Below are 26816 nucleotides of genomic sequence, written 5' to 3' on the forward strand. Positions count from 1 at the left end.
GCAGTTGCCGGGCAGCCCCAGCAGCGCCGCCAGCAGGAGGAAGGCTGTGCCGGTGGCCCGCGAGCCCTTCCAGCTTAGCAATGTCTCGTTCCCCGGAGGACTGTAGCAGACCGACATCCTTCTTGGCCTTCAGGGGGCTGGAAGGGGCCACAGAGGGCGCTCAGGCTGAGGCAAAAGCCTCCGTTACCTCTGCGGCTGCCAGGTGAGAAGAGAGGAACCTCCCCCAATTCCCCTGCAGCCTGCCTCTCTTCTGTCTGGGAGCCTTGACCTTCAGGACCCCAGGGCCCAACTCAAAACGACTCCTTTTTGGAACCCAGAGGCCCGGCTCCCAGTTAGCTGAACTTCCCCACTCCGGTCTCCTTCCCACAGTACCCAGGCCTCCAGTCCTCACTCCAGGCCTCACTCCAGGCTGTCTCCACCTCCACCCTTCTAGTCTGGGGCTTCTCACCCCCACTCTTTGTACCTCAGATCAAAAGTGGGTGGTAGGGAATAAAGGGACCTACTTACCCAGCTGGGAGCAAGCAGTTGGGGGCCTGTGAGGGGCCTGGGGAAGCTGAAAGGCGAAGAAGCAGTGGCAAGGTGCCTACTCCTGTCCTGTGCCTGTCACATTTGTGCAGGGTGAGGTGAGAATGGGGAGAGACAAGGTGAGGCTCATCTCCTGAGGCCCCTCCCTCAAGTTACTCCTTCCCATCACTAACGCGTCCAAGCGTCCAGGCATGTGAGAGCCTGCCTCACCAGGAAACAGGATAAGCTGAATGGGGTGCAGATAAGCTTCCCCAGCCATGGAAGGGAGTAGGAACATTCTGCTGAATGCCGACCCTGCTCCTGCTTCTGTTCTCGTCCCTCCCCCAACTCTGACCCCAATCCTCCCAACCCACCTTCTTCAGTGCTTGTGTCCCCTGGCCTCCCTGGCCTACACTCAGCAGAGAAAGTGACCTAAACAACTCATTCCCCCAGCTGCTCGATCTTTGCCTGTTTCCAGCCTCCTGCTCCTTCTCCTCTGCTCCTGGCTTCCTCCTCCCATCTCTTGTCCTGAACCCTGCCCCAGTCACTCCACCCTCAGGGCTCTCATTGGGCTGTCAATGATAACTTTTCCAAGTAAGGCATGGTGCTAAAATCTGGGGGATGGGGGATGCATGGAGGTCTAAGGGGCTCATAATCTGGTTGGGGAGTCATACACACAACCATGAAAGACCACACCACCAGCTGCACAAGAATACAAGAAGGAAAGGATGCAGTGGTCGAGACACACTGAAAAAGCACGTCTCTTGGAGAGGTCAAACAAAGCTTGGAAATCAAGAGATTTGAGGGGGGCCTGGCAGATCAACAGAGTTGAGGGAAGGGAAGGGAAAGCTCTCTGCCTAGCCAACAGCTGGAACGGGGGGTTCCCACACCACCCTGCCTCAGGACACCAGGAGCATCATCTTAGTTTGGGTTCTTCTGAAGCCGAGCCTGACTTAAGGGCATTGGTAAAGGTAATCCTATATTTGGGAGGTCAACTCAGGAAGCAGGGGCGAGGGTGCAGGGTAAGACAGAGAAGAAGAAAGCCAATATGAATGTCCTGAGTCCCTCCAGTAGGCATTGGGGACTTTGAGAAGTGTACGGGATGCCCAAGACAAACACTGGTGGGATGATGAGTCTAAAGCATTTATTAGGGTAACTTACTTATAGAGCAGGCTGCAGTGTATCCTCACAACAGTGAGAAAGGGACATTCTATCTAGGTATGTCCAAAACAAGGGGGTCGGGCATGGAATTTATATGAGTGATTAAGGAGTCTGGCTCAGAGCCAGGACCAGTTTCTTTCAGTGTTTTGGGCAACAATCTGAACACCCTTATCCATGCCTGGTAATGTGCAAGGTCTGATATAGTTTGGATGTCGGTCCCCTCAAATCTCATGCTGAAATATGATCCCCAGTATTGGAGGTGGGGCCTACTAGGAGGTGTTGGGTCTTGGGGGCGAATCCCTCTTGGAAGGTTTGGTGCTGTTCTCATGGTAATGAGTAAAAGTTTGTTGTTTAACAGAGGCTGGCACCTCCCTTCCCTCTTGCTTGTTTCCACTCTCACCATGTGACACTCCTGCTCACCCTTTGCCTCCCACCATGAGTCAAAGCTTCCTGAGACCTCACCAGAAACCAAGCAGATGCCAGTGTCATGAAGAGCTGTGAGCCAAATAAACCTCTTTTCTTTAAAAATTACCCCACCTCAGTATTCTTTTATAGCAAGGCAAAATGGACTAATACACAGACCCAGGTTGAGTTCAAGCCTGCAGGAGAAATGAATACTTGATCACAGAGCATTCAAGGTACTCTGTGTTTCTCAGTCAGGACACAGAAAGAAAGTGGGAAAGCTGAAGGACCCACAAGGTGCTTGGGCAGGAAAACAGACTGTGCTCATTTGAGGGGTTAACTGTCAGTGAGAGTCTGAGTATCCATGCAACTGTCCATTACAGCTGCAACTGGAAGCCGAGATGTGACACAGGACACCAAAAACTAAAGTCCTGATGCCAGCAGAGGATATCCCCTGCCCCATTCACATCTCCTTCATGCCAACTAATTGGAAAAAGGAGAAAGGTGAGAGAAAAGATGGCTATCCAAGGTGGCTGAAGCAGGCAGTTCTGGAGAATGAGTTTGGAACAGTGCTGAGCCAGCCTCTTCCTCTGACCAAGGAGGAAGGAGCACGTAAGCAGGAAGGCCAGAGTCCCAGACAGGATCCCAGGGGCTCAGGTCAGGATCCATCCTCTCCTCACGCCCCTCAGGACACACTGACTCACCTCTCATTTTCCCAAGTCCTGCCCGTGCAGGGTCCCCACCCTCAGCCTAGCCTCCCTCTACCTAGCTGCAGTTTATGGCTTTTCCAGTAGGCGGCAGCACATACAGGACAACTCACGTTAGCTAGAGCAGCTTCTCAGAAGCTGGGAGCCAGAAACTGTTCCTGGAAATTCTCTCCACAGAAATAAAAACCCCAAAGGTCACATTGCATCCTTTTACCTGGCTCTCGTCGACCCTCACAACACATGCCCTCACCAGACACACTCACACACAAGCTCCAGTGGCTTTTGCTGGGCAATTCTTCCTCCAGTACCCCATCTAGCCCCTCCTCCCTCCCTCCCATTGGACTTTGCCCTTCTTACTGGCCAGGCTGGGGGGCCAGAGTCCGGACATGTCTCATCCCCACCTCATCCGGGAGTGAGATCCCAGCCTTGTATTAGAAAACGCTTCAGCCCCAGCACAGCAGAGAGTCACGAGAGAATCCTTCTCCCCTCCACCATGGAATACCTCTCCTCCCTGAACCCCAGTGGCCTGCTCAGGTGATTTCTAATACTCCTCTCTACCCTCCAGCTTTGGAGATATAGGTGGGGCAACAAAGCTCCACTTGGAGACTCACCCCTAGCCCTTCTTTTCCTGCCCCCTACTCCAGTGCGTTTGTCCAGCTCCTGAACAATCAGCTGCCACCCCCACCCCATGGTGTCTCCTCTCTCTACTCTAATCTGCAAACCTAGGTCTGATCCCTTCCTCCCTAACCCAGCAGCAACCCCACCCTCATCATCCTCATTGCACTCAGCAAGCCCTCTTTGCCCCTTCTTGACTTTTATTCCCAACTGCCAGGACAGTATCTAATATGAGCTCTGAGTTTGGACGGAGGGTCTGGACCTCAGCTCCACCACCGCAGCGACCTTTCCGTGTCTGTGATCACAAGCGAACTATCAGGAAAGGCCTGACAGCTGCCACCCGCCAGGAGCTGCTAGACAAGGTGAGCGAGCCAAGTTCCTGGGTTCCTATAGCAGGGCAGCCGAGAGACTAAGAATAGTGACATCCTGGAATGATGGAGCAGAAAGGGCTGAGGTCACACAGCTGTCTCTTCCTCTAAGGGCTAAAAGTAAAGGGGTAAGCCCAATGACTTCTGCTGCACTTTAGTCGATCTATCTTCCACACAGTGGGCATTTCTTTGGGAGTAGAAGCAGTAGATAGGGAGAGTCGGAGAGAGAGAATTCAGAAGTTGGTATGGAATAAGTTTGTATGATAAATCAAGTTCAAATTCTGATTCTGCCACATCCCAGCTGTCAAATATTAGGACATTATTCAATCTATCTAAATCTGTTTTACCTATAAAAAGAAAATAATACATCACCTTCTAGGGTTGTTGAAAGGAATAAGATGATAATGTATGTAAAGTCCTCATGGATACTTGGCACATAATAAGGGTTCACAAAGGTTAAACACTATTACTGAAAAGAATTCTGGAGAACTCTGAAGGTGAGGGAAGAGTGAGGTGAGACATTGCAGGTAAGACAGGATGGACTTCAAGAGAACCTGGCTAGTGTTTCAATTCCAAACCAGTAGGAGTGGCTTGGAGGGGAGCAGGAGGAGATGACACTGGCATAGCAGGAGCAAACAGGAATAAGGTCAGCCCCTAATTAGCATCCCCCAACAACTAAAGCACACTGAGAGCTGCAGCCTTCAGGAGGAATGGCAAAGTGCCAGGAAGTAGAGTTGGAACGTCAGTCATTATCTAGGGCCACTGATGGATGTTGGGCAGCTAGAGGGGACGGGAGGGGAGGGGCATGGGGAAAGATCTGCCCCTTCCTTCCTGCTTCTTGCCTGGGCAGGCATTGGAGACCCTGCTGCTGAGTGGAGTGCTGACACTGGTGCTGGAGGAGGATGGGACTGCCGTGGAGAGTGAGGACTTCTTCCAGCTGCTGGAGGATGACACATGCCTGATGGTGCTGGAGCGTGGGCAGAGCTGGAGCTCCACCAGGGTGAGACCTCATGCTGGGCTTAGGCTTCCAGTCCTTTATAGCACTCCCGAGCTGCTTTTACTGGCCTAGCCCTTATCTTGGGGACAGAGGTGCTAAGAGTTGTGGAGTTGTCAAGGACATCACACAGTGGATAGACAGTCCAGGCGAGGGTGTGTATGACCCAGTGATGGGTGGTGTCAGGGTCCACTGCACTGATGGAGGTGCCCTACAGAGTGGAGTGCTGTCATATGGCCTGGGACGGGAGAAGCCCAAGCACAGCAAGGACATTGCCCGCATCACCTTTGATGTGTACAAGCAAAACCCTCGAGACCTCTTTGGAAGCCTGAACGTCAAAGCCACCTTCTACGGGCTCTACTCCATGAGTTGCGACTTTCAAGGACTCGGCCCAAAGAAAGTACTCAGGTCAGAAATCAACATGTCATACTTCCCCATTCTCTACAGTTGGACAGTCCTCCTAATTCCTTTCCCTTACCAATCTACCCCTAGTTAGCTCTCGCTTGTGAAAACCCCCAGCCCCAAGCTCAATGGCTTCCTCCCGGGTTCCCCTGGTCATTTGATGTCCTCTTGTCTCTGCCCTTCAGGGAGTTCCTTCGTTGGACTTCCAAGCTACTGCAAGGCCTGGGTCATATGTTGCTGGGAATTTCCTCCACTCTTCGCCATATAGTGGAGGGGGCTGAGCAGTGGCAGCGGCAGGGTCGCCTCCATTCCTACTGAGAAGGGGCTCTGAGCTTCTGCCCCCAGACATATTCCAAGAGACACACTATGAGAGACTGACAGAATCAGGTTTTGGGACATGCAGATAGTGCAGGCTAGGTAACTCACCCAGTTTCCCCACTGTTCTCTGACTCTATTGTGACAGACCCATCAGCATAATGCCTTACACCCCAAGCCTACACCATACCTGAAGAATGCTGTCCCTTCCTAGCTATATTTGCAGCCTCCCATCTCCCCTGACAGGCCACAAGCCCATCCCCAGACATCTTGATTCCAACCTGACTGCTGCTATATCTAGATCCCTCACCAACTCCTGTCCCTGAGCACCCAGCACACTGACGACACCCCTCTCTGACTTTACTGTGAGATCACTATGTCTTCATACCCTTCTTCCAAAAAATAACCAAAACATTTCCAATAAAAATACAAAAATGTTTATCAGTAAGATTTCCGACTCCAATTTAAACTAGGAGAGGGATGGGATGGATCCTCACTTTCACCTCCCCCATCAACACCCAGTCCCAGATACAAAGGCCTCAGTCTTCAAGTATAGAGTTCAATGCCCGCCTCCGTTTGGCCACTGCACTCTGCTGTTGTTCCCAAGCCTCTCGCCGCTTCAGAAAGGTGGTTAGGGCCATGTTTCGAGCCACATGGTGGCCAAAAGGGTCTCTTATCAGCTCCTGGTTCCGCTCCCCTGCAAAAGGAATCACTCATGTTTAGTACCATTCATGTTTGAAGACAGACTCTACTTGCAGTGAATGTCCCTCCATTTTCCCCAGGCCTGTCACTGGGATAGAGTGAACACCTCACTATCCAAAGAACAGCTGTCAGGAGGAGGAGTGGGAGCAGAGGATTGCACAATCAGCCAACAGAGGGGAAGGGGAAAACAAACTAAGAAGCCATGAGCAAGGCCATCCTTTGGAGCTGGAGTCTCTGCTAATTTGAGTGTACTCCCCAGCCACCCCACTATTCTGAGTAAGATAAGGAGAGTTTGAAAACATCAAAGAGAGGTGCTGGTACTCACCCAGCTCAGCAGCAATTTCCTTCCGGGCCCCCAAGGCCGCTCCATTCCAGATGGCATCTAGCACACGGCTGCCATGGCGACTACAGGCCAGAGCCACATATTGTCCCTGCATTGAGATAAGCACAGTAGGTCCCTCTAAGGAAGTCCACAAAAGTGTGCTTTGGGGGGCTGGGGGGAGTAGAGTTTCTAAGGAGTTTAGAGGTAGGTTTTAAAAAGTCTAGGAACCACCCACATATCTTCTCTCTGATTCTGAAGGTATAGCCCTGGGGGGAGTTCATATTCTCTAAATGGATGATGGTGGGGAATCAAAGCAGAAGCCATGAGTCTGACCTTTAGGGTCTGTAGCACACGGCGGCGCTGCTTGCGCGTCACAGAAGGGCTAGTCAAGATGGCGTCGAGTACATGGGAGCCAGCAGGGCTTTGAGCAAGAGTCAGAAGTTGTGGTCCCGTCAGGGCACCCAGACTTCGAAGTACAAGACCAGGAGTAGAGAAGTGCAGCAAATGCTGAAGCAGTAGAGATCCAAGGACTGTCACCTCCCCCAGGGTCCTGGCTGCAGCCATTTCCACCTGAGAGCACAGAGATAGGAAACTAGGAGGCAGACAACAAGCCAGATAGATGAGCCACCTGGATACTGCCACCTCCATCTGGATGAAGTCAGAGATCTCACCACCCTCACCTTGGGAGTGAGAGGCTTCCTGAGCCCTGGGAGGCCTGGCCCCCAATGAGTCACTGACTTGGCCTCTTCCCTACCTCACCTGGTGCTCTGCAGGCACTGCCCCCTCCTCCTCTGTCAGTCCATAGTACACCTCATAAGCCATCAAAGTGGCAAAGAGAGGCACACAGGCAACTTGCCGGGATGAGGGCTCTGCACAGTGAAATGCCTAGAGGGGAAGACAAAACATAATGAACTTGAGAACTTTCTCATCCCTAACCTTGACTTTCTACATAGGGAAAACATTCAGGAAAGGTAAGAAGGCCTACAACAACGTAACTCTACAACAATGTAAGATCCTCGAGGGCAGCATTTCATCTGCCTCGCTATATCCCTAGCCTCTTTACACATATAAGGGTTGAAAAAACATTTATCCCTTAAATAAACTTCTCTTAGTTCTGGGAGACAATTTTTTTTTGAGTCGGAGTCTCACTCTTGTCACCCAGGCTGGAGTGCAGTGAGTGGCACACTCCACGTCCACTGTAGCCTTGACCTGCTTGGCTCAGGCGATCTTCCTCCTCAGCCTTCCAAGTAGCTGGAACTACAGACGCATGCCACCATGCCCAGCTAGTTTTTGTGTGTGTGTGTGATTTACTGTAGAGACTGGGTCTCACCAAGTTGCCCAGGCTGGTCTCAAACCTCTGGGCTCAGGCAATCCTCTTGCCTTGGCCTCCCAAAGTGCTGGGATTACAGGTTGAGCCACTGCACTCAATTTTCATTCCATGGCTGTGAAATGGCTTTTGGCTTTGCTTTCCTCTATATCCGTGAACTCCCTGGTCATCAGACCTCCTGGGTCCAGAGGTACAACAACTCAAGATTAGATAAGGTATAATTTGAACCACAGGCATAAATGTATTACATGTACCACTCACCTCCAACAACAGCTGCAGAACCTGGGCTTGGTGGGACCCAACTCTGCGACAGGCCCCCACGAAGGCAATGACTACCCCTGGGTGTCCCTGGGCCAGTACCGCTTCCAGAGTAGGACTCAGTTCCTCAGACACAAGGGATAGCTGGGGGGAAACATGGGATGCAGAGTTGTTGGCATTCTGGTAATGGTAGACTAAGTTATTCAGAGAAATCGACCTATTTAAAGCAACTAAAAATGCTAGATAAAATGTAAAAAGTATTGCCAATATCGGGACTTTTGTTTGGCTAGATTAAAACCCAGGATAAAGGGGCAATGTTAGAGGTGCTGCCTCACATAGGGAAGGATTTTAAAAGGCCCTTCTATATATGCAAGGGAGAACTACGGGTAAGAGAGGAACAGAATTAAACCTGCCCTTCCGTTCTAACTCGCAACCCATAAGACCACAGGGAAGCCCACCTTAGTGGTAAGCAGCAAAGGAAAAGAAAAGCTACGGCAACAGCCCTAGCATTCACATACCCTGTAGGTAAGTATTAAGAGTCTGAGAGGGCCATGGAACCTCAAGATGCAAACCTGAATTAAGCTAGTCTCCTGCTGGTACTTATACCTGAGAGCAGTCAAAATAAAGAATCCTCTCTAGGAGTAGGGCACCTCATAGCTCTGGAAAATCAATCTCAAGAAATAACTTTTTTTTCTTTTTTTTTGAGTTGAAGCTTCACTCTGTCACCCAGGTTGGAGTGCAATCGCACACTCCCAGCCACCGCAGCCTCAACCTGCTGGGCTCAGGCAATCCTTCTGCCTCAGCCTTCCAAGTAGCCTGAACTACAGGTGCGCACTACCATGCCCTGCTCATTTTTTTGATTTATTGTAGAGATGAGGTCTCACCATGTTGCCCAGGCTAGTCTCGAACCCACGGGCTCAGGCAATCCTCTTGCCTTGGCCTCCCAAAGTGCGGGGATTATAGGCCTGAGTCACCATGCCCGGCTGATGAATAACTTTTCAAGCGCAATGGCCAGTGTGTTGTCAAAGATACACAGAGGCAGTCACACAATAAAATAAGGCCCAATTACCAAGAATTAGCAGAAACACTCAGCCCAAGTTTCTAACTCACCAGTTCAGGGGTGGTGATTGCATCCAGTAAGCGTTGTAAAGGGAAGTTGGCAATGGGATGTGTAGCCAAGGTCTGGAGCTGCCCCTGCAAGTGGTCCTCAAAGAGGCTCTGGAGGCTTGGGGGCTCCAATACTAGCAGCACCTGCTCCAGGAGCCTAGAGCTTGTCTGATCCCGCAGAAATAGCAGTAGGGGGCTAAAGACAAGGAGAAGGGAATCAGGCAGTCTTAACTCCACAGTCCCACCATTCTTGGTCACTCCTGAGATCCAGACCATACCTGCCATCTGCCAAGGAATTGCGAGTACTCAGGTAGCTAATCACAGCACTGCAGAGATGGGCACACACCTGGGGTAGTTTGCGGTGTAATACCTGTAAGGCCACTTGAAGGCAGAAGCTGGAGATCTTATCAGTGATAAACACTGTGAGGAGAGGGAAGAAATCAAACAGATTTCCGAAATTCAGATAACTGGCACAACTTCAAGACGTAAGCACCAAGATACAAGGGACTACGGACACAAAGAGTCTATATGAAGTGCACTGTGACATCAAACCAGACCAAGTTTAAAAAGAAGAGGAATAACCTGACCTAAGGAACTTGCTTGGTGGCAATCACCTCCAGAAAAGTAGATCCTAGATCCTCCACCTACTTTCCTCCTTACCAGCAATGTCTTTCAAAAAGCAGGAGCTCAGGTCCTGAAGACGATTCAAGAAGGTTACAGGGACCTCAAAATCAGTTGGCTTACATTCCCGAGTTGGGGCCCTTTGTGCTTCTAAGGGAAGATAAAAAATGTGCAATAGTGAGATCACAAACTGCCATGCAGGAGGGAGAAGAACTTCACAGATGAACAAGGATTTACCTTGAGATGCAAAACAGATGTACAACTGAATGTCTCCTCTGGATGACTAAACTGAGAATAAACTTCTGCTTTAATTTATCTAAGAAACTTCAACCAGCTCTTCATGGTCCATAGGGATATTTCAAATTCCTCAGCCAGGTATTCAAGACATTCCAAATTAAAGCCTCAGTTAAACTCTCTAAACTTATTTCCCAGAGTTTTTCAAAATGTAGATCACAGCCTATGACTGTATCATGAAACTAAGTTAATGGTCTCAATCAGCATTTTTTTAAAAATATGAAACAGAACAGAATAAAAGAAAAAAGAGGCCGGGCTTGGTGGCTCAGCCTGTAATCCCGCGCCTTTGGGAGACTGAGGTGAGTGGATTGCCTGAGCCCGCGGGTTCGAGACCTGCCTGGGCAACGAGACCTCATCTCTACAATAAAATCAAAAAATCAGCCAAGCGTGATAGCACATGCCTGTAATTCCGGCTACTTGGAAGGCTGAGGTGGAAGGATCCCCGGAGCCCAGCAGGTCGAGGCTGCGGTGGCCAGGAGCGGCCACTGCACTCCAGTCTGGGCGACAGAGTGAGACTCCAACTCAAAAAAAAAAGAAAAAGAAAAGAAAAGATTAAGCCGGGCTGAGTGGCTCAGCCTGTATTCCTGCGCCTTTGGGAGGCTGAGGTGAGTGGACTGCCTGAGCCTGAGGGTTCGAGACCCGCCTGGGCAGCAAGACCTCATCTCTACAATAAATCAAAAAATCAGCCGGGCGTGGTAGCACATGCCTGTAATTCCGGCTACTTGGAAGGCTGAGGTGGAAGGATCCCCGGAGCCCAGCAGGTCGAGGCTGCGGTGGCCAGGAGCGGCCACTGCACTCCAGTCTGGGCGACAGAGTGAGACTCCAACTCAAAAAAAAAAAAAAAAGAAAAGATCAGAATGGATTGCATGTCGTAAGGGTATTTTTTCCTGAACTTATGCTTGAGTCCTGTACGTGTATATACATACATTTGTATGTTTAGTCATGCTAAAATTTTTTTTTTAAAAGGCTTGAAATTCATTGCTCTATATAAATCACTCCTACTCCTGACCCCATTCTAATAGGTGTCTCCTAAAACAACTGTGCATCCCTATCTCTGGGTCTCTGCGCACACTAATCTTTGGCCTGCTAAGTCCTGTCTAATCTCTGCTAATTCTTCCAGGTCATGCTCCCCAATGAAGAACTGCTCTTCTGTTTACTATCTCCTTCTGAACTTCCTAAACTGGTAGATCCACTTCCCTTTCTTGCAATACTTACCAGATAATTGGGAACCACGGGGCCTGGCTCTCTCAGACTCCAGAATAGTCCCTCCTAACACCTGCAGCAGAGTTCTCATCACGAAGCTGCCATGTGTGTCTCCACAGTAGAAAAGAAAATCATCACACACCTCAGCGGCCAGTCCCAGGACCAGCTCCTCCAGGGTTTCCATGGGACCATCCTTCCCATCCTCATCCTCCTCCTCCTCCTCCTCCTCCGGACTCCCCAGCAATCGAGGCAGCTGCAGTAAAGCACTTTGCAATACATGGACCCCGCACCGATGGCAGGCTACAGAGCGCAAGTTGGAGCGCAGAGCGGCCCATACTCTACAGAGCGGTTTCAAGGGACTGAATCCCAACAGTTCCTGCAGCATCTCACTGCCAGTCCTGTTCATGGACAAGGCTAGGGCCTGAGCCTCCACTTCCTTCAAAATATTGCACACCATCAACTCTAGAGAAACGAGAAAAGAAACATTTTAAAAAGAGACTTAGTAGAGAATAAGGTTATGTTTCATCACTTAATCAAGGGGCGAGAGCCAAGGAAGAGGACAAGGACAATAATAAAACTAAGTCCCCACACCCTAGTGACCCCGAAAGTTTTCTTGCCATTCCTGGTTTTTATGTCCTTGGTTTAACCCATGAAATGTTCCCTACCTCGTTCTTCTCCAGTCTCGGGAGCCTCTTTTAGCGCGGACAGCGCCCGACGGAAATACCCCAGAGCTTCGGGGCTCAGGTGGGGGTGGGAATCTGGAGCCGGCTCCGAACGCCCATCCGGAGGCTGCCGGGGTTGCCGCGAGCGGCCTACTGAGGGGCGCCCCGAGCCCTTGGCCCTGCGCCCCCGTTTGCCACCAGCTGGGAACCGGTGCCCCGTCTTGTGGGGGGAGCGCGGCTCCAACCCCATGTGTGCTTAGGGACCTCTCCGGCTGTAAAAACTCCCTCAGTAGCAGACTGACCCTCAACACCGTCAGGAGCGTGCCGGGGCCACACCAAGTTTTAAAAGGCCGGCGCGCTTCCGGTGCATAGCACACGTCATAGTTCCGCGACGGCCCCAGCCGAACAGGGTGGGTGCGTCTCCCAAATCGCTCCGCCCCTAATTGCCAGTCGGAACCTCGATCCAGGAATCCGCCCCCTCTGCCCCAGCCCAGAATTGCCTACGCTCCTACGATGCGAGCCTTGAGCCCTCCCTGCCTTGCCCGTGGCCAGCTCAATGCAGGCCAGAACACGAACTTCCACCCCAGCCCTGCAACCTGCCCCTCACGTAGTCATTTCGTCCCGCCCCTGCGGCAATAAAGTTGACGAGCTAGACTGCGCGAGGATCCCAGAGGCAGCACAGGTGGCAGGTAAGGGGCGCCAGCGCCCTCCACTCAGGCCTCAGGTCTCTGGGCTTCGTGCACACCCCGGACCCAGAAGCAGCGCTCCTGGCTTCGCCAGATGAGCACGAGCCGGGGCCCAGAACTCCAGGAGGCCAGGACTTGGCGTGGACGCGCCCCGAGAGGCTGCAGCGCCAGATTCCTCCACCCAGTCAGCCCCGCGCAGAGTCGCACTGGGTGCCCCAACCAGTCCCTTTTTCGCTCCCTGGGCCTCAAAAGGGACAGTCAGTCTTGCCCTGGGGACCACACTCAGTTGTCCCCATATGAAACTTATCTCCCCTCAAAGGATTCGGAAAACTTGGCTTCCCCTCTTATCTATCACTAGTGGGGTCCTCCACTCCACACAAAATCTGCAGACTTCCCTCAGAGCAAGTCTTTGCTTCCACAGACTTTCCCCCTTCACCTGTGAGTCATGGCATCTCCCATGAAGGGCCAAGTGTGTGTAGTGACTGGTGCCTCCAGAGGTATTGGCCGTGGCATCGCCTTGCAGCTCTGCCGAGCAGGTGCCACAGTTTACATCACTGGTCGCCATCTGGACACCCTTCAAGCCACTGCTCAGGAGGTGAGTGCTTCCTCCAGGATCACAGATGCGGAAACCACTTGAGGAAACCCTTACATTTAACAACGTCCTCTTCTGATCCCTCACCTGAAACCATAATATTACTGAAACTCAGTAAGATGTATCTACCCAAAGTAGAATAAATAAGCTCCACAAATAACTTCAAGTAAGGTCGGATTTGGCCACCAAGTGTTCAGGGATTGTGCAATTACAACTAAAGAGTTGCGAAGTTGTGCTTTCCTCTATTTTTTTTTTTTTTTTTTTTTTTGAGTCGGAGTCTCACTCTGTCGCCCAGACTGGAGTGCAGTGGCCGCTCCCGGCCACCGCAGCCTCGACCTGCTGGGCTCCGGCGATCCTGACGCCTCAGCCTTCCGAGTAGCCGGAATTACAGGCATGCGCTACCACGCCCGGCTGATTTTTTGATTTATTGTAGAGATGAGGTCTCGCTGCCCAGGCGGGTCTCGAACCCGCGGGCTCAGGCCATCCACTCACCTCAGCCTCCCAAAGGCGTGGGATGACAGGCTGAGCCACCGAGCCCGGCTGCTTTCCTCTATTTTAGGCAACTTTGTCGAGCTGTACATTTTTATTTGCCTTCTTGACTGGATTTCAGTTAAGTAAATATTTGAGTACCCGTGATTTGCTAGACACTGTATAAAGCATTGGGGTTACCGAGACTAATAAGATACAATTTCTGCTCTTCCAACAGAAAGTCAGGAGCAGAAATAAATCATTTCAATATAATGTGAATGTAGTAAATTATAAGAGGGAGATATGCACAAAGTGCTCTAGAGGCATGATGTGGGGCACACCCATAGAGTGTGAGTGTGGTTATGTTGCCAGGTGGGGTCCGGCATGACGCTCCATGGATTCTTTGACCCTCTACAGAAAAGCATTTCAGAGCAGAATTTATGGGAGAGAGAAAAGAGAGAGAACGTGTGTGTGCATGCCTCACAGGCATGGGCATCTTAAGAGAAAGACCATACTTTTGCTTTTGACAAGGAACTTGATATACCTATGCAATGATATTATGCTAAAGGATGGGCTGCAGGTATCTGGTCCCAAGTTTTGATGTTCATCTCTTCCCCTTTGATGAGCTGAGGGGGTGGGCTTTTCCTGAATGCATACTTTGCCTTTGACAGGAAGCATAATAGACTTTTACAGCTAATATTATGTTAACCATGAACTGAAAGGCAGATTACCACTTTTCCACTTTGAAGAGTTTTCCCTTTGATGAATTTAGGGAAAGGGCTTTTCCTGAACACGAATTTGCCTTATAGGAAACTTGATAGACTTTTACAGCAATTATTATGTTATGAGCTGAAAGGCTGGGCTACATTGGTAACTTCACATTCCAGCCTACCGGGTGATCAAGCCTGCTGTGCCAATAAGGAAAAATGTTGGAATACTTCCTCTATTTTATTTATTTATTTATTTATTTATTTATTTATTTATTTTATTTGAGTGGGCGTCTTACTCTGTCACCCAGGCTGGCGTGCAGTTGCATGCTCATGGCCACCGTGACCTCAGTCTGCTGGGGGGCTCAGGCAAGCCTTCCACCTCAGTCTTACAAGAAGCTGGATCTACAGGCATGCACCACCATGCCTGGCTAATTTTTTAATTTGATTTATTGACAAGGTCTTGCCAAGTTGCTAGGCTGGTCTTGAACCCCTGGGCTCAGGCAATCCTCTTCTCTCTGCCTCCCAAAGTGCTGGGATTACAGTGCTGGGATTATGCCACCGCATCTGGCATATAGACTCTTTTAAAATTGGCTTTGTTGGAACTCTTTCCATAAGGAATCTCAGCTTAGATTCTTCAAAAGCCTCTGAGCCCACCCAAACCCTTAGTAAGATAACCAGTATTTCCAGTCACACTTGTTACAAAAGAAAAAGATTCTTATTGAAATTCTGCAAATCTGTCATAAATCAATACTCACAAATAGTTTTCAAATTCTAGAGAAATTAGGTAGAAAGATATATGTTTTAAATGTTGCTTACAAGAGCATACTTTCCTCATTTGTTAAAGGCTATAAATAGCTCCAAGAAAAAAGTTTTTTTTCTTTTAACTTCTGAAAAATATAAAAGAATCAGCAATACTTCAAACAACAAAAAACTTATAAAATTATTTAGTTCCTATTAATTCAGTTTATACAGTGAACGCTTGTTCTTTCCTATTTGGATCAGCAATCTTCATGAGCAAATAAGGTTTTGTTTTGTATTTAATAAGAGTCCTGGAAGAATATTTTTTCTTTAGTTTAATAGTACAATCTCAAAAGTTGATAGATTGTCACTGAAAAGCACCTGTCAGGGTCCTTTAACTAATTATAAGCTGCTTTTTGAGAAGGATTAAAGCAAAACAATAATAGTGAATGACAAAAGTCTTAAATTTAGCCAAAGACACAGTTGATAAGAAAATTTGGTTATTTTATGGCGTACAACTTAACATAATAATTGTTACTACTGATAACACATATTTGTATATGTCGGAATTACAGAAATGAGCAATTTTGGAACACATGCCAGTGACACACATAGATATAACCTTAAGAAAGTTAAACACTCTTTCATGTTTGACAATGCTTCCTGTGTGATTTTAGCATACCAAATGAGTTAAGTGTCTCTTTGGATTTCAGGAAAACCTATTACTAAAATAATTTTTTTAAAAGTCAGAAAGACTGAATTGAGAAGTTGAATTTTCATGTTGGAAGGTTTGTTAAATATTAAAGGTTTTAAAAGGATGATATCATAACACCAGATTACGGGCTATTGTAAAATAGTTATTCATTTAGCCAAAATGATAATTCAAAGTTTGTTTGGGTTTTTTTGAATTGGAGTCTCTGTCATCCAGGCTGGAGTGCAGTGGCACGCATACGGCCACCCCAGGGTTGACCTCATGGGCTCAGGTGATCCTTCCACCTCACCCTTCCAAGAAGCTTGAACTACAGGTACAGGCTATCTTGCCCGGCTTTTTGTTTCTTTAATTTATTGTGGAGATGAGGTCTCGCCAAGTTGCCCAGGCTGTTGTCAAGTCTGTGGGCTCAGGCAATCCTCTCACCTCAGCCTCCCAGAGTGCTGGGATTATAGGCTTTGGGCCATGCCTAGCCCAAAGATTTGGAAAAGCAAAAACCTTACTCTTTGATAGAGAAGATCCATTTCTTTAAACAGTAAAAAGAAAGACAGCAAGGGTCAACTTAAATGGTCCCTCTCCCCGCTTTCTTTGTAGTTTACTTAAAAAGTAAACAAAAACTTTTATCTCTTGAAATCATACAAAAATCTTGTTTAAAAGAGAATAACAAATTTTATCCTTGCATAAGTATACACTGAAGTTAATGTCAATAAAACCTTATAAACAAGTGTATTAATTAGTTTGACCACAAAGTAAGATTTTTATAAACACCTTAGAATTTTATTAAAGGGCAGATTAGTGTTTTGAGAAAACACTGTTATTTTGACATAATGACTTTCTGGCCCAAAATTAGTGTGATTTTGATATTAATGGCTAATTCATAAAATTAACTAAATGATCCCCTTTAGCAAATGTGCTCATTCATAGAATTCCTTTCATGCATTCCTTTACATGAACTTTACACAGACCATCTATGACATTCTTGGACTTTCTGTTTTGCCCTATACTTTCCTTTTTTCCCCCAAATAACCAGTCATTTTATTGTAGGACAAAATTTACCATACAAGATCCTCTCCCATACAAAATTATTATCTTTCTTTAAAACCTTCCTTACCAAAAATGCATCTTCATACTCATAACTTCCCTCACATTTCTCTCTCCTACTTTCTGATTCTTTACCTTCTTTCATAGATGACTTTTCTAAATTCATAATTTGAATTAACCTCTAAGTAACCTATTAAGACAAGACTATTCCTTTCTTTTTTCCCAGTTTTAAATGAGTAATATTTACATTTAGTTAGAACTGGCTGAATTTTATAAGGAAAACAAAATATGAGGGCTGTAGTGGACCCCTACTAGGGTCTGGGTTTGGGTTTATTACAAGGTAACCAACAAGCCATGCTGCAAAAACTTGTCAATTAGAAGTTGTCTATGGGGGTCAATTTAAAGGATAAATGAGATGTTTAGTTTTTGGAATGCTGTCAAATTTCACTGGGGAGCAAGTGTCAGAAGAAACAGGTCGCATGGATGGCCAGGGCCAAATGGCTAGCATCTGTGAAATCAATTTGGGTTCCAGTGGCCTAATATTCACCCAGGATTGGGGGTTGCTGGGGTGGTAGTTAAGCTAGTGCTGGGCATTGTAAAGGTTCCCGAGCCTCCTCGGTTAGTGACCACCATTTTTGAGCTAGGTTGTCCCCCTTGCCTCTAGAAGACAGCACACTTCCTCTGGATGTGTGGAGCTGATTGGCTAATAAAATAGATTCCTAGACAGATTTGTCATTCTGGTGTATCAGGTTCTAAGTTGGTATACTTTTTTATATTCTCAGTTAACCTTCCCTGGAAGAGAGCGGGATTTTCATCTGGGCCCTGTGTGATTTCCTTCTTAATCTGGGGAGCTAATGCCCCATTGACTATAATTTGGTTTGTAAAGTGGTGATTTAAAGCCATAAATGCCTGCACATAAGGAACTTTTGATCATTTCTGTTCTCATCTACAAAATAATTCTAATTGCAATATGGCATTAAAACTAAAAGTTCTGTTTTACCTGCTAATTTATACTGATTCCAAATCTTATTGCAATTGTGTGTTAAATTTTTTTGTTTGTTTTAACCTGTCCAATTCAAATTCTTCATTTTTTTTTTTTTTTGAGTTGGAGCCTCTGTTGTCTAGGCTGGTATGCAGTGGCATGCTCAAGGTTACTGCAGTCTTGACCTGCTGCTCAAGCTATCCTTCCTCCTCAGCCTTCCAAGTAGCTGGAACCACAGGCTCATGCCACCATACCCAACTAATTTTTTTCTTTTAATTGTAGAGACAGCCGGGCTCGGTGGCTCAGCCTGTAATCCCGCGCCTCTGGGAGGCTGAGGTGAGTGGATTGCCTGAGCCTGCGGGTTCGAGACCTGCCTAGGCAGCGAGACCTCATCTCTACAATAAATCAAAAAAAAATCAGCCGGGCGTGGTTGTGCATGCCTGTAATTCCGACTACTCGGAAGGCTGAGGCAGAAGGATCACCGGAGCCCAGCGGTTCGAGGCTGCAGTGGCCGGGAGCGGCCACTGCGCTCCAATCTGGGCGACCAAGTGAGACTCCGACTCAAAAAAAAAAAAAAAAAAAAAAAAAAAATTGTAGAGACAAAGTCTCACCAAGTTGCCCAGGCTGTGCTAACCATGAACTGATAGTTAGGCTGATTACCATTTCTGCACTTTGATGGGCCTTCTCTTTGAAGAGTTGAGGGGGTGGGCTTTTCCTTTGCTTTTGACAGGGAACTTGATCGACTTTTACAGCAATTATCATGTTAACCATGAGTTGAAGGGATGGGCTTTACTGGTAAGTCCACCTTCCATCCCACAGGGTGGTAAGGCCTGTTGTACTAATAAGGAAAAATGTCTGAATGCCTAGACTTATCTATCTATGTCTAACCTATATTAAATAACCTGCCTCAGTTAGGGGACTGGTTTGGTAAAGCATTATGGGGGTAATTCATGAAATAAGTCTTAAAAGTCTTAAAAGATCAGAGGGAGAGCATTGCAGCAGAGGGAACTACACAAGCAGAGAGACAGTAGGGAGAGAGTGTGGATGTTTTCAGATCATGTGGGGGAGAAGTGGTGGTGAGAGACTGGAGAAAAAGAGTAAGTCTTGGAGGACCCTGGTAGAGAACTTAGGTTTTATTCCTAAGCGATGGTGATCCACAGAGAAGGTTTTAAACAGATTTGTGTTTTAGATATTTCTTAACAGCAGGACTATGAGGAATAAATTCAAAACAGAAAGACTGGAGGTTGAGTGAGTAATTAGGAGGCACTGCAGTAGTTCAGGCAAAGGGGACAATAGGGTGGACCCCAGAGCATGAATTTGAAGGAGAGGAGGATTCTTCTTGGATAAGGTACTCTTTCTCTGACACTGGAGGATGTTCTCTACATATTTGTAGAGAACAAGAGTACAGGAAGTAGAAACAGTTAATTTCTAATAACTTTGATTACCAAGCAGCAGCATTGGTGGAGTGGAGTAAGAGGGCTGGGATTAAGTAGGGCGTTCCAGGTGAATGGTAAAAGGCATGACAGGGAAATAACCAGGGTCAAGGAAAAAGATGGTTGCTTATGTCTCAAGAGCAAGTTCCATGCCTTCCTTGTTCATACCCTCTACTTGCATAGTACAATCCCCTGCACATGATAGACCCCAGTAAATCCTTGTAGATTATTAAACCTTGAAGATTATTATTATTCACCTTACTCTCTGATGGGCAAGCCTATCATTCCTGAAAGTCCTCAAAACACACACCAGAGGGCAGTATTGCCTGCCCACTGACCTCAGCTGCTGGCTTTCCTATGTTTGCTTTCTCAGTTCTTAGGCCTACTTTGGTTGGGGGAGTTGTGTTATGTCTCAACTTGTGTGTGACTGTGAGCTCACATCTCCTGTCTCTCTCAGGCACAATCTCTTGGGGGCCGATGTGTGCCCGTGGTGTGCGATTCAAGCCAGGAGAGTCAAGTACAAAGGCTGTTTGAGCAAGTGGATCGGGAACAGCATGGGCGCCTGGATGTGTTGGTCAACAATGCTTATGCTGGTGTCCAGGTACCCAGCTCCACACTCCTCACCTCCCCCTCTGACCCTGAGTTCTCATGTCCACTCATTGCCTCTTCTGTTACCCAGCCCCTCACATCTTCCTGTTTTCAGATCATCCAATCAGTCACCCTCCTTATGCCTTCCAGGATATCCTGAACAACAGGGGAAGGGCATTCTGGGAAGCCCCTGCCTCCATATGGGATGATATCAACAATGTTGGACTCAGGTGGGTGCTCCCCTTACCCCACTACCAGGATCAAGGCTCCTAAGTCACTTAGAGAGCTGCACAGCCCAGGCCTTTCCGCATATACCCTCCCCTTTTCCCTCTGGCCTACCCCATCTCTTTGTTCTTCCTCCTGTTCCATTTATCCTGATTATCTCTGGAGAAGTTCCCCTCAGGTGAGTCTGTACCGGGGAATGTCAACTTTTGCCTTGTACTGTCAGTAACTTTCATCTGAACAATCCTTGGCCTCTCTCCTGCCTCATTCTCTGCCCACCTAAATGCAAGACTCAGAGGAAGCCACCCCCTCTCAAGAATGCACACAGCCTGTAGTCTATGTTTTTGAAAATGGCTAGAGGGAGAAACTGTTTTGTTTTAGATTAAAAAAAGAATAAGCATCAACCTTCTGTAGTACCACTCCAAATTCACAGGTGAGGGCACTACCAGGTCAGAGCTGGGAGAGCAATGGTGTCACAGGGTAGCACATACATCTGACACTGGAGTGAGATGAAACACAGCATTTGAAATTTTCCCAGCATAATAGGCATTGGTAATGTCTTTGCTTGTTACTGTTGGAGTAATTTTACCCTCTCATATAATTAAAATTCACTTTGTTGATGTGATTGGTCATCTGTGAGAGTAAACAAGAGATTGTCTGCAAACCTGTGACTGATGCATGTAAGAATACCCATTACTCCAATTTTGGTACCCTGTTGGCAAAAGAAGCATGATTAGAACACTGTTGTGATTTTCAAAGTGGACGGAAGATTATGAAGACAGAGGGGGATGGTCAGCCCAAAGGCAAGAAAGGAAAACCCTAAGAGCTGGAAACTGGCCATGTCTAAGTCCATAGCTCTCCAAAGAGAAGTGCCTTCCACACCTTCACCTGTTGATAGCCAGGGTTTGGAGCTTAAAGCAGGCACTTGAGTCATCTGCTAGAGCCTGGGCCCTGAGGAATTCTCCAAGTTAAAGGCAATTTTGTGAGCCCCTGGTAGCCCACTAGTACCTCTTCCCACCTATCCACTCTTATATATATTTACTGCCTTTCCTCTGCATCACCTGGGGCTGGTCTTTCTATTGGAACTGTAACTCTAATTGTTTTCATTTGGAGGGTCCTGACTGCTCCTCATGCAAAAGAAATCTTTTTCTGGTGACCAAGTTATGTGTGTATTTTTTTTAAATATGGAAAAATGTGAAGACTAGTATAATCTTATTCCCCTCATTGCCATCACTTCCTCCCTTTTCTGATATACATCTGCAGTCAGAATATATATTCTTTCAGATTTTTCGCATAAATGTCTCCCATTCTTTTTAATACTTGTAAAATCTTCTGTTAAGAGGAAATACAATAACTTATGTATCTAATCCCTATTTGTTGCAAAGTACAATACCTGAGTCAAAGAATATGAACTTTTTAAAGATTTAATGAACATTATAAAACTGTCCTCCAAAAAGACTCACCAAATTTTAATCTTAAGGCAATATATAGGGGAATATCTGTTTCCTCATGTCCCTAACCATATCTGACAGTATCAGGCCGCTCAGACAGGCTAACTTTGCCATGTTTATAGGCCAAAGATACACAAAGGTGTTTTTCATTTATACTTCTTTAACACTTTATGAGGTTGAACTTTTTCCCCCCCTTTGTTTACTCGCTCTTTATTTTTTTGTGAATGGTCTTTGTGTTATTATTTTCACATCAGTTTATAAGAGATCTTTGTGGAACAGATTCCTTTGGCATATGTTTTACCAATATTTTTCCTGCTAGGCTCGGTGGCTCAGCCTGTAATCCCGTGCTTTGGGAGGCTGAGGTGAGTGGATTGCCTGATCCTGCGGGTTCAAGACCCGCCTGGCCAACTTGGCAAGACCTCATCTCTACAATAAATCAAAAAATTAGTCGGGCATGGTAGCGCGTGCCTGTAGTTCCAGCTACTTGGAAGGCTGAGGCGGAAGGATCACCAGAGCCCAGCAGGTCGAGGCTGCAGTGGCCAGGAACGACCACTGCACTCCAGTTTGGGCGACAGAGAGAGATGCCAACTCAAAAATATATATATATTTTTTTTTTTCCCCAATTTATCATTCATTTTTTACACACATACTCCTCTTGTGTGCTCTCTCTATATGTACAGAAGCATACATATATGTTTGTATTTGTTTGTATATCTATATGTATATATTGCCTTTGTTTTTTTTTTTTTTTTGAGTTGGAATTTCACTATGCTGTCCAGGTTGGAATGCAATGATACTGTCATGCCTTACTGCTGTCACACTTCCTTGGCTCAGGTGATCCTACTACCTCAGCCTCCCAAGTAGCTGAGAAGGACATGGGCCACTACACCTGGCTAATTGTTTATTTTTATTTTTATGGACATGGGCCACTACACCTGGCTAATTGTTTATTTTTGCAAAAACAAGGTATCACTATATTCCCCAGGCTGGTCTCAAACTCCTGTGCTCAAGCAGTCCTCTCACCTTGGCCTCCCAAAATGCTAGGATTACAGGCATGGGCCACTACACCCAGCCTGTGTCTTACTTTTAAGAACTTAAATCTGTCAGCCTTTTATAGTTTCGGTCTTGGTGCAATGCTAAGAAAAGTCTTCCCCACCTCAAGTTTATAAACACATTTGATCATGTTTTCTTGTAGTACTTTTATGCTTTTTAAAAATATTTAAATCTTTGATTGTTTTGGACTTCATTTTAAAATAATAAATGGAGAGCCAAACCCTCCAACTCACATAACTGTTAGTTGTCCCAAATCCATTTGCTAAATGACCTACGTTTTCCCATTGATTCATTGTGTTCCCTTCATAGTACATTGCATTCTCACTTACACTTGGATCTAATTAACGAATATTTTGTTTCATTGACTTATCTGTCTACTGTTATGCCAGTACTTTTAACTATTGTGCCAGTACTTTTAACTATTATGCCAGTGTTTTTAACTATTGTGTCAGTGTACCTTTTAACATGGGCATGGCAAGGGTGGACCAAGCAAACCCCACACCACAAGATATTACTCTTCTTTTTTTTGTGTGAGTTGGAGTCTCACTCCGTCGCCCAGACTGGAGTGCAGTGGCCGCTCCCGGCCACCGCAACGTCGACCTGCTGGGCTCCGACGATCCTTCTGCCTCAGCTTTCCAAGTAGCTGGAACTATAGGCGCGCACTACCACGCCCGACTAATTTTTTGGTTTATTGTAGAGATGCGGTCTCACCAAGTTGCCCAGGTGGGTCTCGAACCTGCAGGCTCAGGCAATCCACTCACCTCAGCCTCCCAAAGTGCTGGGATTACAGGCTGAGCCACCGAGCCCGAAGATATTACTCTTCTTTTTTTCACTCTTTTCCAGCTATTCTCACGTTGTTGCTTCTCATTAAGCTTTATATTATTTTGCTAATTTCTGCAGTAGGTTTTACTGAGACGTAATTCAAACTGACTGAGTCAATGGATTAATTTATGTAGAACTATGTTTTAATGTCAGTTCTCCTTATCTTTGAAAAATTTTGTCTGTAATTGTTCTTTTATTGTCTTCCTATGTAGACACTATACATTCCTTGGATTTTTTTTTTCCCTGAACTATTGGGTTTGTAATTGCTATTGTGACAGAACTTTTTTCTTCCATTACATCTTCTAAAAATTGCTAATTCTCATCTGTCAGTGGTTAATTTGACCAGTTTTCCTCTCAGAATGTGGCCTCAGGCCCCTGATTCCCAGGGTCACCGCCACCCAACACAACTGACAACCAGCAGAGGGCAAAGGAAGCTGCCAGAGGCTGCACACCCAGGCCAGCATTAACATGGTTCATTCTTTCTTCCCTGCCCACCTTCTAGAGGCCACTACTTGTGCTCGGTGTATGGGGCACGGCTGATGGTACCAGCTGGCCAGGGGCTCATCGTGGTCATCTCCTCCATTGGGGGTCTGCAGTATGCAATGAGCGTCCCCTATGGTGTTGGCAAAGCTGCGGTGAGGACCTAGTAACACCGAAGTTGGGGAGTTATAAGGCAGTGATGGTACCTATTGCTCAGGAGGTGCAGTCTCCAGAGGTCAAAATGGCAGGGCTGGCTGCTCACACCTCCCTGCTGCCTCATCCACAAAGAGTTCCTGTGCTTGGGGACCCATCAGTTCGCCAGAGTAGGCATCACAGCGAGGAAGGTGGGCAGCTGAGACTTCAGGGCTCCTGGGAAGGGAAAGGGCTGGAATGCTCCCTGCAAAACAGGGAGGGCAGAGGAGGAAGGCAACATGACTAGGTGCCATGGCCCTCACCCTAACTTCCATCTCTACAGTGCGACAAGCTGGCTGCTGACTGTGCCCATGAGCTACGGCGCCACAGGGTCAGCTACGTGTCTTTGTGGCCCGGTTTGGTGCAGACAGAACTGCTGAAGGAGCATATGGCCAAGGAGGAGGCCGAAAAGGATCCCCTGTTTAAGCAGGTTGGCAAGGGGAGGGCGAGAATGCAGGGGAATCAGCCTCTCCATCCTCAGTGACACTAATGACAAGAGCAAATACTCCCATTCACTGGGTGCTTACTGTAGCAGGCACAGAGCTGAGCCCAGTACACATGTTATTTCCTTTACCTGTAAGGGACATACTATCTCCATGTTATAGATGGCAAAACTGAAACCCAGAGAGGTTAAGAAACTTGTTCAAGGTCACATATGTCGTAAGTGGAAACGCTGTCTTTTACCAAAGCCCATGCACTTGACCCCCACACTGAAGCAGCATAGAAGGTCCAGACACTAGTTGTCAACACCACATTCTTCCACTTAGGATAGGCAGTGGACCCTGGTGCCAGGGTGCGGGGCTTACCTACACTTTGGGAGGAGTGGCTATGGCACCTGCCAAGACATTGGGTCCCACACACCGTGCATGAGGTCTTTGGCCTCTCTTTCTCCTGGAACAAAAGTTTACATGAGAAGGAAAGACTTGAGCCCTGCACTTGGAAATTAACCCTTTATTTCTCTACTCTTGTGTTTCAGTTAAAACCACTTTTCTCATCTGCGGAAACCACAGAAATGAGTGGCAAATGTGTGGTGGCTTTGGCAACAGGTGAAGAGGTTAGGGGCAGCTGGCAACAAGGAAGGGCATGGAGAATCTGCAGGGTGGTGGCAGCCAGTGCCCAGATCTGGTTCAAGGGGTGGTTGAAGAACATACCCTTCTTTTCTCTGGCTTTCAGAGACCCAGGAGGTCAGGATTCCCAGTTTGAGACTTGAGAGGTTTAGGAACTGGATCCTGAGAGGTGTGGACAACAGCCAAAGGCCAAGAGCCTTCCAGGGACAGAAGGAAACTGTTCTCAAGGGCTCCTGAGTCTATCTCAGTGATGCCCTGTCGAATGGGACCTCAAACTTGTCACTTTGTGCACTTCCATGCATGAAATCTCCAACTGCCTGTGTGCCCACAGACTCGAATATCCTGAGCCTGAGTGGTAAGGTGCTGCCATCCTGTGACCTTGCTCAACGCTATGGCCTTCGGGATGTGGATGGTAAGAGCTCTGACCTGGCAGCCAACCTTGACTGCTGTTCTTTCTGTTCCCTACTCACTTCTTTTCTCTGTCTCCCCAGCCCTGGTTGGGATGTCCGAAGAGTGGGAAATGGGGTTCTGACCCTGCTCTTCCTATTGTTCCCAGGCCGTCCAGTTCAAGACTATTTGTCTGTGAGCTCCATTGTCTTGCATGTCCCCAGCATGAACTGGCTGGCCTCCTACTTGCCCAGCTTCCTCCGCATGCCCAAGTGGATTATTTCTCTCTATACCAGCAAGTTCTGACCCTCCTGGCCTGACGTTACCATTCTACTTCTCTTCTCATTGGACTGAGATGGTTGGGCCTATATAGTGGTACAAGCTGCACTTCTCACCCACCTATACCCTTGATATGAAGTGAAGACCTTTACTACGTGTCCATGGTGAGTTCTGGGGATCCTCCTAGGCCCTACTTTGCGCCTTTGTTTCCCTTATCTGTATGGTTTACCTTTTGCCTCAGTATTGAAAAATGCTCTCGGGACCAATAAAGACTTCCTTTCTCCTTCAGTGTGTTTTTGAGTACTGATTCAGTGCTCAGTAGGGTGTGAAAGACTTCGGAGAAAGACCCAAAGATATACAAATGTGAAGATTCTCAGGACAAGGACCTTTTCTTCTAAACCTGTTTCTGCTCTTCCCTCCAGGGCCTGGTTCCCATGCCCAGCTGGGGGCCCAGGATCACTCCACAGCCAGAAACAGGCATCCCAGTTTCACACTGCTTCCTCCGCCCCATTGTACCATCTCTTCAGGGATGCCTGCTCCCTTCTTGCTGGGCCTGGCATCTGGATGAGGCCCAATCCAGTAAGGACAGAATCCTTGGTATTTGATTTCCCAGAATTTGGAGAGAAGTTATTACCTGAATTCAAATGAGGTACAGAGGAATAGCCTGGCACAACACACGCTTATCTACCCTCTCAGGCGGTACCTCCTGAATTTCTTTCCCCAGAACTGATTGTACAAGCCTTATAGGACTGCCCTGCCTGCTCGGGGGGCCATCCCAGCCTGAGGCCAGACCACAGAAGCTATGTTCTCAAAAGGAGCCAAGGGGTTTTGAGGGAACCTTCCAGCCAGCAAGGTGGTGAGATGGCTTCTGTAAATCAAAGGAGCAGAGACAGTTTCCCTTCTTTGAAACCTACAGGGTGAGAACAGAGGCTTCCCAAGGCTGCCCACAAGG

General features: G+C 47.4%; 3 protein-coding genes across 3 annotated transcripts; 2 read left to right on the plus strand and 1 right to left on the minus strand.

The window, feature by feature from the left end:
• The first annotated feature begins 3267 nt into the window (after positions 1–3267).
• Positions 3268–5912, plus strand: CIDEB (cell death-inducing DFFA-like effector b). The gene is made up of 5 exons (XM_008069711.1): positions 3268–3308; positions 3607–3751; positions 4608–4757; positions 4969–5159; positions 5339–5912. The coding sequence occupies exons 1-5, from the start codon at positions 3268–3270 to the stop codon at positions 5469–5471; spliced, it is 660 nt and encodes a 219-aa protein (XP_008067902.1). The 3' UTR covers positions 5472–5912.
• On the minus strand, positions 5890–12289 carry NOP9 (NOP9 nucleolar protein). Its single transcript, XM_008069710.2, has 10 exons — positions 11968–12289; positions 11315–11764; positions 9845–9955; positions 9463–9604; positions 9188–9380; positions 8081–8221; positions 7252–7377; positions 6826–7062; positions 6496–6601; positions 5890–6165 (listed from the first exon to the last, which is right to left on the minus strand). Exons 1-10 carry the CDS (start codon positions 12212–12214, stop codon positions 6008–6010), a joined length of 1911 nt encoding a protein of 636 aa, XP_008067901.1. The 5' UTR covers positions 12215–12289; the 3' UTR covers positions 5890–6007.
• A 768-nt stretch (positions 12290–13057) lies between these two features.
• Positions 13058–26152, plus strand: LOC103272231 (dehydrogenase/reductase SDR family member 1-like). The gene is made up of 8 exons (XM_008069712.2): positions 13058–13245; positions 19781–19924; positions 20062–20141; positions 23962–24094; positions 24415–24561; positions 25108–25177; positions 25530–25610; positions 25755–26152. Exons 1-8 carry the CDS (start codon positions 13096–13098, stop codon positions 25889–25891), a joined length of 942 nt encoding a protein of 313 aa, XP_008067903.1. The 5' UTR covers positions 13058–13095; the 3' UTR covers positions 25892–26152.
• The last annotated feature ends 664 nt before the right edge of the window (positions 26153–26816 follow it).

Source organism: Carlito syrichta, unplaced genomic scaffold (genome assembly GCF_000164805.1).
Source record: "Carlito syrichta isolate Samal-C Ts95f unplaced genomic scaffold, Tarsius_syrichta-2.0.1 Scaffold312194, whole genome shotgun sequence".
NCBI lineage: Eukaryota > Metazoa > Chordata > Mammalia > Primates > Tarsiidae > Carlito > Carlito syrichta.